The 11359-nt window shown below is 39.6% G+C and overlaps 1 protein-coding gene across 1 annotated transcript in view; it reads left to right on the plus strand.

Moving 5' to 3' along the window:
• Nucleotides 1-8113: 8113 nt before the first annotated feature.
• The window catches only part of BUB1B (BUB1 mitotic checkpoint serine/threonine kinase B), a gene marked incomplete at its 3' end in the record, with an annotated part of 13733 nt that continues 10487 nt past the window's right edge, over nucleotides 8114-11359 (plus strand). The window contains exons 1-5 of the mRNA XM_010294331.1: nucleotides 8114-8256; nucleotides 9542-9601; nucleotides 9844-9988; nucleotides 10909-11105; nucleotides 11197-11359. The exon at nucleotides 11197-11359 is cut by the window's right edge and continues 4 nt beyond it. Of these exons, the coding sequence (XP_010292633.1) occupies nucleotides 8114-8256; nucleotides 9542-9601; nucleotides 9844-9988; nucleotides 10909-11105; nucleotides 11197-11359 (708 nt within the window). The remainder of the gene's footprint in view (nucleotides 8257-9541; nucleotides 9602-9843; nucleotides 9989-10908; nucleotides 11106-11196) is intronic.

The following is an 11359-nucleotide window of genomic DNA, read 5'->3' on the forward strand; positions in this document are numbered from 1 at the left end:
CCAAAAAAGCCAATCTCCACATTGCTGCCATTACTGAGATAAACCCTTGAGAGAGAGAAAGCAAAGTACAGCTGCCGGGATCTACATGTACACCAAAGTACATAAATAATCCTGCCTCTTCCTGGATACCAGCAGCCTGGATGGAGCCTGCAATATGTATGTGGGGGCCATGGCACACCATGAGGGTTCAGACACCTGTACTTCACCTTTCCAAGTATGTTGCAAAAGGTCATGGCCTCACAGATGGTAAAGTATATGTTCCTGGTAAGAAGGCAACAGGGCACAAGAAAACCTTTCCTTTCCCTTGCACCATAGTAAGCTTGGGAGCTGTGCTTGAAGTGGCTCTCATCCTTTGAAGGACCCCATAATCTCCGTGATACAAATATCAGCCTGGCATACCCTTTAGTCAGAATGCAGGCACACGAAGCAGAGATATCTATACCGAAGAGGGATCTCATTTTTCCTTCCCAGCATTGTTCAAATCCCGTGGCACTAATTTGACATGCAAAGAAAGTTAGCAACAATTTCCACCATGCTTCACTTGTTCATTCTCTTACTTTTGCGTGAAATTTCAGATTTCACTTAAGGAGTCTGATGTTTCTGGTGTGTTTCCTCCAGGAAATGCCTCTCCTGGGATGGGGCTCAAAGACAAGATCCCTACATGTCTTCTGTTTATCCCATCATAATTTCTGAGAGATATGAATGGTTATAAAGTCTCCCATATCATCCTCCATTACTTGAAGATACCATTAATCAAGAGCATTACATTAAATAACCTAAAATATATTGTGCTAATACAGACTTAGCAGATCTGCTGGCAGCTAAACCTGAACAGCACCAGCCCTGGACTCCTCAGGCTGATTTGTACAGCTGTTCATCAAAGTACCAAACAGTAGACAGCCTGGCCAGGATTTCCAGGATTTTCCATGGACAGGATTACCTCTAGGCTGGGCATCTCAGCAGTAACTCTACCCAGGTAAAAGAGAAGTGTCTAATTGACAAATTTAAAATCAATTTGAAATTCTATTGAGAAAAATAAAGTCCATTAATGGAAAAATATTCTAATAATATTCATGTTACGTGAATATCAAATGTCAATAAATTCCAGGTATATCTTTAAGATTCATCTTTCAAACACAGAAATTGGAACGGTCCAGTTAAACCAGTCTTTTCATTATGCTCTTCCCTTTCTAGAATCAGCACATACAGACACAGTGTCTGGTATTTTTCAGGGTTATGCTTGTATCCATTTGGAGGAGATGATGTTTTGTAAATATTATGTCTATGGTAGTGGTTGTTGTTGTTGTGAGGAGAGCTAATAAAACTTGGCAGAAGGCAGAGCTCAGCCTCTTCAAGTTTTTGCCTGTTAAAGCCTCCAGATCCTATGTCTTTGTCTCCTATCTTGGGCCTGCCCTGACAGTATTTTTGGTTTAAGAAAATAATTGGAACTGGATAAAAAAATAGCAATGACTGTGAAAAATGGCAAACAAAACGTTTCATTTTTATCTTACTTCTAATGTGTTATGGCTATTTCTGATTTATTTTGTGTTTTTTAATGGAAAATATCTACAACAAAGAAGATTACTGATTTTAAAGAGGAAGAGTATTTTTCCCCTTTCAATCTCACATTATTTTTTGAAAGGAAATTAAGACAAATGTGAAAGGGACAAGAGGAAAATGTAATCTTTTAACTTCAAGTCCATCTGAGATTACAGTGAATCTGGTTGGATTTGTTTGTCTGTTTAGGATGAGAAGGTTGACTAACTTTTTGCATTATTGTACAACAATCATGTTCATTTATAAACATACGTATGAAAAAGAAAAATATACTAAGTGATAGAAATGTTTTTATAAATTTTTTGGATCAGTCAGAAGACTATTGATAAAGCCAAGTAACAAAAAAGTGTTTCAGTAAGTTTTTAAATAAATATCATAGGTTCAGGTATGAATATTATGAGGACCACTATGACTTTTCTGAGACAGGCATAAAATTTCATGCACTAGTTTCTACATGGACCCTTTTATGTGCAGGACTGAAAAGCATATAAGTGCTTAAACTGAAGTATTTTTTTCATGGCAAAGAAGTATCTAAGTACCTTTAAAAACTCATCCTTAAGCTCCAAAGGCATTCAAATGTTTTTGAAAGTTTAACTCTACAGGTAGATTTAAGAAATCTCTTTCACCCCATCCACAATCAGACTTTAATTTTTATTTCTGTACCAGCTTAGAATAATATTTGTTTAATACCTGTTACGCAGACCTATAGAAAGACAAATCTGGTCTTTGATTGGGGCTTTGCAGACGACTGCCTTTCTCTATTGCTTATTTTATCTGACTGTTTTAGTGATGCAAAGATCAGTTAGGGCAAACCACTAAGGAACCAATTACACAGAACTAGGAATCTTCAATGCTTGCTTGCTGGACTTAAAAACTAAATGAAAAAAAGATCCTCAATCTCTAATCATCTCACTGCAGTTTTTCTCCATCGGTCAAAATATTGTCTCAGAAACTCACATTCTTATTGGCTAAAAGACAGAGCGGCAGGAGCAAAAAACTGTCACATAGTGATTATGAAAAGAAGCATTAATTCAAGAATGTGGATTCTCTAAATTTGTGTCAGACTTAAAATATACTAACATACTGCATGTAATGTGGGAATCTGGCTTGGAGAAGGTTGTTTTTTTTTTTCTTCTAATGCAATGCCAGTTGTAAGATCTTTGAAAAAGTATGTTGCAATGTAAACTGTGCAATTATTCTCAGATTTCTTTTCCTTGCAACAGCTTGGAATAAACCTTTGTGATCTAAGGCGAATGAACGCAGGGCACAATTCTAAGGAATTTGGTCCACTGTTAGCATAACCCTGCTTTATCAGGATAAGAAAATTCGCAGTTGTCAACAAATCTGCAGGGGGAAAATAGCAGTTTCTGTCTGACAGTGGTAGATCTGGATTTGAGATTACAGAAATTACAGCAGGAAGTTGAAGGGAGACTGAAATGTATTGCAGAGAAGACACGGCTGCCAAGGGAAGAGGATGCTCGTGACGTTTCTGAGCTTTGAGCACCCTCTTCTGGGGTAACATACACCTTAGCAGTGGCCATTTCATTTTCATTCTTAGCCTCTACAGAGAAAAGAAGCAACGTCCCTTGGCTGCCTTAGAAAACTGTAAAGTTGAATTGAAATCAGCAGAGGCATGCAGATAATTTGAAAAATCAAGTAAAATACAGACATTTGACCTTCAGGAAGTAACAGAAACAAACAAAAAAATTCCCAGGTGTCTGAAAATTCATTTCTGCTAGCCTAAATTCTGTCCCAGTTTGGAACTGAATAACCTCATGGTTTTCATCAATTCTTCATTGGCATAGCTGACAGCAAGTGCATCCTTTTGCCTTTTTTGCCTTCAAGAGAAAAACTGCTTTCGTACCTGGCTAATTAGAGTGCAGAGGACATTTCTTGCTTTAGTTTTGAAGGGATGGAAGACAACTGGAGAGTTATTCTCTTTGTATGTAGGATAGCAGACCTATCTAGCATTTATCTGAAGCAGTAATGAACCCTGATCTCTTCAATCACATAATCCAGAGAAAATTATTTCTGATCTCAAAGAACAACTTCCAAATGATAAAGTCAGCTGCAGAAGACCTGTTTTAAACTGATTTGCCTTCGATATATAATGTCTTTCAGTCTGAAAGGGATCCTTTTTCCTTTAAAAAAAGTAAATTCAATTTTATTCTGGCTTGTACAATTTATTTTCTTAGTAGTTGGTTACTAAGTCGTCATAAAAGTAAGACTGCCATCAGTAGACCTGCAAATGGAAACTTAAAAGAAATAGCATCAACTCCATCATGTGGACTTTAAACAAATTATGGCCTTTAGTTTTTATAAGTATGTATTTTACACAATCAATAGAAACAAAGCAGTCCACCAAACAGATTCAAAGAAACAGATTTGGAACCATAATAAAAACTGAGGCTGCAGAAATGACCTGTAGACAGCAGTGACCCAGTAGCAATACTTAGATAGAAATTATATTTTGGAGAGTACAGTCCCATCTTTTACTCCTAAAAGAGGGAACGATCCAAATGATGGTCGTGGTTACAGCAGCAAAGGCAGTGACTGAAGCAGAGTGAAAGCAAGCACAAAGATTTGGTGGGGGTGGGAAAATCGGCATTGCTCAATTGAAATTGCATTCCTCAATTGAAATTGCCTGTTCTTTCCATATGTGCAAGAAGTTTTCCTCCTAAAGCCTCCTCCCAATGCCTCTTTCCCCTGTTTGTGGCTCAACACAGTCAAATTTTACATTATAAAATCAGAAAGGCACATAAACTCACTGACTTGCATTCAAGATATTGCAAATTTCCTTCACTGCCATCTGACTAGATAAAAATACTGTGTTCTAAGACTTGTGTGTGTAATATGATTAAAAAAAGAAAACTTTGATTCAACTCAAACTTGGAGGACTGTCATCCAAGACAATCACTGTCATAGAAAGCCAGGATTTTCATAAAATTTAAACATTTGTTACTAGGGTCAGCTTAGGGTTATTGCTCATATCTCTATTAGCTGGACATGTTGTGGCACACACATATGGCTCTATATCTGAGCCAGAATTTAGGAATAGAATGAAAACCAGCCCCAATTATAAAAAATAGTACATATTCTCAGAAATATTAATCAGGGCAATATTCAACAACAGGTGATTCACCACACAATTCCATAGTTTGATAAACACATGCTGACCACAACATCCTGATACAAAAGTTCTACTTATAACAACAATGTCAATACCCATCATATGAAAGTCCTACAGAAAAATGTATCTGGAAGGATCAAAATTCAGATGTAAATAATAATCTTAGAAAAACAAGGATTTAGCGTTCAGTCTAAACATGTTAGATCTTAATGTGTTGTACCTTGTTCCTGAGAGCTGGTGAAGATCTTTGCTTTCATTCCTTTTCCTCTTTAAACAGCCTAGATAACAGTCTGTTCTCAAGCTTGGAAAGTGATTATTATAACACAGGTTAGTTCTCTCTGAAACTCCATGAGATGAAGGTCTTGGAGTGCTCCTGTAACACATCAAACAAAAGATCCATTAGAGAAAACATAGTTGCACTCTCACAAAAGATCTCAGCGCTAAATGACTTTCCTAGCTTCTGAATGTTGTGAAGCACCTGTCTTGGGCTAAACCTTTGATTGTCTCTTTGGCAACCCAGTGTCAGCTCTGTTACCCAGTCCTTGAGTTACTGCATTGTAACATTTCTGAAGCATCCTACGTTGTCCCTTGTGTGTAGAATACAAATGAAGATGGATTAATGCTATTAAGCATCATGTTAAAATACTCCATATTTGTAGAAACAGAAAGGTCAAGAGATCACATTATGTGTCATCCTCTACCTGTTTCTTCACAGGCTCTTGGAGGAGCCCAAAAAGAACGAGAAAGAGGCTTTTATCATTACTCTGGGCACATCTGAGTTTTCCTTCATGAACAAGACCTTATACATTGAAAAGTTCAGTTGTGCCATTGTTGTAAGAGCACCATCAGCTCTGTGACAATTTGTGTGCAGGCCACTCATTCGCACAATAGCACACAGCATCTGATTTATGTTAAATAAGGCACAGAGAGGTTGCTGTGATGAATGATAGAGGTTGCAGTTCTATTTTCACCTTGATTTTGTGTAAATTGAGATAAACACTTGTACGATAAATCTTACTGGAATAGCTGAAAAATTTAAGAGACCATATTATGCCTGATGTTATGCTTGGATTTATATATCTTTATGCATACATTATGTATTTTGTTGTAGGATAAGTATGTTAACTGTTCAGGTATAGAAATAATAGATTTATTAGGGGGATATAAGGCCATATATTCCTTTTCGGTATGTCATTAATGCCTATGTAGTGAAGAAGCAATCACCCATCAATGACATGATCACAGTTTGCCTTTAATATAGGCACCCTTTCGCAAAAAAAACCCCACCAACGCAAATATCAGCCTGTGATTATCCTTTGTGTTTACCTTGCATGCTTGCTCTCACAAGAGGAGTCATACCTTTTACTGCTATCATATGAATGCTGTGGAATATCTAAACAGTGAAAGGTAATTAGCACATTTCATCTGTGAGTATGAAAGTTTGATAACTCACAGGCATCACAAGTCTGTGAATTATTAAGGACAGTTGTGAAGAAAAAAAAACACTTTTAACTCATTAAATATTCAATTTTCTTTATGAGAAATATTTTTTTATTGATCACCTTTCCAGTAATAGCAGGCAGCTAATCTATATCACTCATAGGAAATTTTTGTCCATGCGTAAGGCAATTTTTTTTCAGCTGCCTCATATTTCAGTTTTTGCAGATATAGAATACAGAAAAGAGAGAGACATCTATACATTTAAGGCCCTGAAGGTACTGGATTTTATTAAGATCTCAACTTTAATCACTTAAATTAGAGGCAAACAACTAGTCCTAACTCATTTCAGCTAGCCTACACAAGCCAACACTGAAGAGCAACTTTAAACTAGTTTGGGGAGCTGTCAAAGCACTTCAGCCATCTTATTAGGGTGCTAACTCTGAGGACATGCCTATACCATGTAAATAAGGGCAAAGCAGAAAAAAAGGTCTCTCGCTGCACGATCGTGCTCTGGCACTGGAAGCAGTACAGCTGTGTTACTGCAGCCTGTTGGGCTAATTAGTTTTCTCTTTCGATGCTGAGGAAAGAAGGCAATTAACCGGGCTAAGCATCACATTAACACAGCAATAGTGCTTCTGGGGCCTGAGCTAGTACCTCTGTACACGCTCTTTTGTTTGGACCAAGAGGTTACTTGGAGCCACTTTGGGGGTCTCAAACGCTGCATTGTGTTTGACAGGGATACCTGAAAAGTGAGGTTTTCTGTGACAACAAAGCCGAGCTAACGGCTAGCTGCAATGCCGAAAAGAATGCTCCCCCCGGAGAAAATTACAGCATTATCTTCTGTTTTTCTGGCAGGGAAATAACCTGGAGAAATCAGCAGATTTCGGTGGTTAACAGAGCCACTGTGTCAGGACGGACGAGCACCACAGCTGAACAAGACGATGGGAACACATGTGAGCTGGAAAAGGAGGACGCAGGAATGTTCCTTGTGGTGACAGCTGCCTTTTAGGTGAGATTAATGATAATTATAAAATTAATTATGTATTTCTCCCTGCCGGCAGCGCGAGACGCCTCATGGAAACGATAATTCCCATGATGCACCGGTGCGGCAGGGCGGGCTCGGGGCGGAACCAATCAGGCAGGGCGTGGTGAAGGCGATAGCCAATGGGGGAGCAGGCTGACGGCGGTTGGAGTTTGAATTTTGAAGGTGGCTGAGGCAGGGCTGTTGCTACGGTGTGGTGTTCGCGCGCTTGGTGCGTGTGGCTGTGGGCTTTGGCGGGCGCTGCGGGCTGAGGGGAGCTTTCCTCTTCCCTCCAGCCACTGCCAGGGGAGCTTTTTACCCCGGCGTGAGGCAAGAGGGGCTGGGGGTTGCGTCCCGAGGACGAACCGCCATTCTGGAGCTGCGTAGCAAACGGTTTCTCCTTTCTTTGTGCTAGCGGGGAGCCTGCTCTCTCGCGGTGGGGGAGAGTCTCCGCCGCGTCCCTCGTCCCCTCCGGGCGTTGCCTCATCTCCGGGAGGCCGGGGTCGAGGCTCGTCTATGCTACCAGCCCGCTACGGCTACGCGTAGGTGAAGAGCCCGAGGGGCCCGACTCAGTTTACGGTGCTGCCGAGGCTCCCCTCGGCCGGAGTCCGCCGCTCGCCTGCCTCGGAGAGGGTGGTAATCTCGGGGGAAGGAAGGGAGCACGCAGGTGGGGAGGGAAACGGCTTAATTTTAGCAGCCTTTCCTGCTAACGTCACCTGCCTGAGGCTCTTGATTGTAAAGAAATGCTTAGCTCTTGTTTCATATAATTACCATGGAGGGGAATTAAACGCCCAATTCCCTCTAAAAGTTGGGGACGTAAACGGTGTGCTTATGGCTACACAGAAAGGGTGTGGTGATGACTCGGCTAATGACAGCCAGATCTGTCAGGTTTCCGGTTAGTATCCAACCTAATGAATCAATTCCTTATTGGTTTTCTTAACGCAGAATTTCCACGAGAGGCTATCATGTCACAGGACTGCAACGATGAGTGGGAGCTGAGCAAAGAGAACGTGCAGCCCCTCCGGCAGGGGCGTGTCATGTCCACCTTGCAGGAAGCACTGGCTCAGCAGGACACCTCCATTCACACTGCTGTTCAGCTCAAAAAACAGTGAGCAATGTTTTGACACCTTCTTTTCCCTTATCTTCCTGCCTTCTTATCAGTTTTTCTATGTCTTATTTAACAGCACTAATCTCATAGGCATTTAAAAAAGCATAAAAGAACAGAAGTTTAGTAACTGATGTCTATGCTACTATCACACTCCATGTATTTAGGACTACTTGCTGTGGGTGCTGTGCAGTATAGACTACTATTTTTAGCTTTGCAATGGAGTATTTAAACAGCAAACACTGGGGAGATGCAGTTGTGCTTTTAAATATACTCATTACGAAAAATACATATGGGTTACAAAGATGAGAGCTTTTTTTGACTTTCCTACAATAATCTATTGAAGCAGGGTATTTCTTAGGAGATAAATACTTCCTACTATCATAATGTAGGCACAATACAGCTATCTCTGTATGTCTTCCCTGAATCACAAAGACACCTGAGTATTTTTGTGGAAAGCAATGGAGTTGTTGTTATACTGGGCTCTGCAAGAGGGTTTGTCCAACTTGACTCATTACGTTTGTGAGGTGTTACAGTTGAACAAAGCCTTCCAAGAACAAGGCACTGCCTGGGGAGCTCTACAAGATATGGACTTGATCTCAAAGGTCTTTTCCAACCTAAATGATTCTGTAGGTTAACGCCACTGCTAAACACAAGCTAATGTTCTTGTCTAACTCAAGCTGCAAGGTGGTTTTCTTTCTTTATGTGCTGCCTTGAGGGTGAAGTCATGTTGTAGGGATGAAATGATGCATAGGAGTTGAAGAATGAGACAAGGTGATGACTGTCAGTGTGGCCACTTAGATGTATCTTCACTGCGCTCTCTGGTGCAGTTTTGTAGTTGATCATCAGGCTTTTCCATCATCTTGTGTATTCCAACCGCCTCCTATACTTAAATAAGGGACGTTTCATGCAAAAATTAAAGTTCACAATATATCTTTCTGCTAATAACTCTTCATAACAGAACAAACATTCTGTCAAGGGATACCATATAAGCTTTGGGGTAGACATTCTTGGAAATATGCTTTGGAAAGATGTATATTTGTTCTTGTTAAATAATGATACATATCCCAGCGCTTTCAGTTTGAAGAAGAGTGCAAAAGCTTATTTTTTTTTTTATTCTTCTGGTCTCAGTAAATGCTCAAGTCTAAATATATGTTAACCTAGCCTTTTTTTAAATAGACCTACAAAATGGTATAAGTGAGAGTGAAAGTCTTAGTTTACAGTGTGGAAAACATCTTTACAGTTATACACATGTATTTATTGGATGGATAATTTTTTTTTTTTTTAGGGAGTTTGAATCAGAAATCCGATTTTACTCTGGAGATGATCCACTGGATGTCTGGGACCGGTAAGTTTCCTTTTATCTCAGAAGAAAGAATAGAAAGATATCCTTGTAAAAGTTGGGGGAAAATATTCTAATTTAATAAAAAACTCAATAAAAGATAAATTCTATAACAGTTTTTTGAATAATATGTTGTGTTTCAATATTATGCCAAAGTTTGTTTTTTCTAGATCGCCTTACATTGTACAGAAACAGAAGCCTTGTATCTTATTCAGAACTGACCTCCTATGAATATGTTCCATCTCTAGGTACATCAAGTGGACAGAGCAAACCTTCCCCCAAGGTGGAAAGGAGAGTAATCTCGCAGCAATATTGGAAAGGGCAGTGAAAGCACTCAATGAACAGCAGCGATACTACAAAGATCCCCGCTATCTTAATCTCTGGCTCAAGTTTGTGAGTGTTTTGTGAATATGTCTTGGGTGCTGCTTTTTCTTGGTACATGCCATGTCATTTGCACACAGTTAAGCTGATTTTTGTGACAACAGAGTCACAGAATATGGTGTACAACTAGTGCAATATTAGAAGTATCTCTCTGCAAACATGTTGCCTACTGTTGAATTCCACTTCTCATTTTCAACAAAATCTTCAGAACTTTTTTAAGATCATTCAGTTTGGACAGCTACAAACTCCATAAGTTTTGTTTTGGAAAAGCTAGTTTGAATAAGTAGAGCTTGATTATTTATTTAAGGTAAAATAAAGTGATTTAAAGACGCGTTTTAGGTGTTATATCTATCCTACCAGTTTTTTTAACTTCGAACTGTCTTGTATCCACTTCCTGTGTTTTAAGCAAAACTAAGCTGAGTGTGTTCTGGTCTTGCCCTGCCTCTCCATTGCTATAGTTGTTGTTGTTGTTCTCATCTTCTTAAAGCAAACCTTCTCCAGGTTTAGGTTCCTGAGCTGATTTACCAGTTCCAAAAACTGATAAGAAATATGTTATACTTTATCTAAAGCTAAAATAACTATTCCCATGAATACTAATATGACATATTTTTTTTTAATCTAAGATAATTCAATGATTGAACTAAGAAATGACTGACTTTGAGTATGTAGGCTAGAATTAAGGGATTGGTAATAATATTGATAAATATATACACGCAGTCAGAGGTTTCTCTTGTTATTGTTCTTCTCCTATTGAACTCCTTTTCTTTATCTTGTGTGCTGTGACATGATACATTGTGTGTCCTGGCCTTACAGCTGCTCCTGTAAGACTTGTATTGAAATCAATGTGGTCTTGCTGGAGGCACCAAAACACAGATGTTGACTTGGAATCCTTTGCTGTCCAATGCAATTACTGAAATACTTGGTTGTTTCAGGGAAATTATTGTAACGAGCCCTTGGATCTGTACAGTTACCTGCGTAGCCAGGAGATTGGCACAACATTGGCACCGCTATATATCACATGGGCAGAAGTACTTGAGGCTAGAGGAAGTTTTAAGAAAGCAGATCTGATATTCCAGGAAGGTCTTCAGCGCAAGGCTGAGCCTTTGGACAAACTCCAGTCCCATCACAGGTAAGCTTACAGCTAAAGGGAAGAACTTACGTGCTTCAGTGGATACCTGGTACAGTGAAGTTTATGCTGACTTCTCCAATATTTTTCTCAGGCAGTTTCAGACACGTGTTTCTCGGCAGACACTACTGGGGCTTGAGGAAACTCCTGATGAAAAAGATATGGGTCTTCTGGGAGCTGCAGAACCTCAGAGAAGCTCTTTGGCAGATCTAAAAGGCAGGGGGAAGAAAACAGTGAGAGTCTCAATTAGTCGTGTA

This window comes from Phaethon lepturus, unplaced genomic scaffold (assembly GCF_000687285.1).
Source record: "Phaethon lepturus isolate BGI_N335 unplaced genomic scaffold, ASM68728v1 scaffold6049, whole genome shotgun sequence".
NCBI classification, from domain to species: domain Eukaryota; kingdom Metazoa; phylum Chordata; class Aves; order Phaethontiformes; family Phaethontidae; genus Phaethon; species Phaethon lepturus.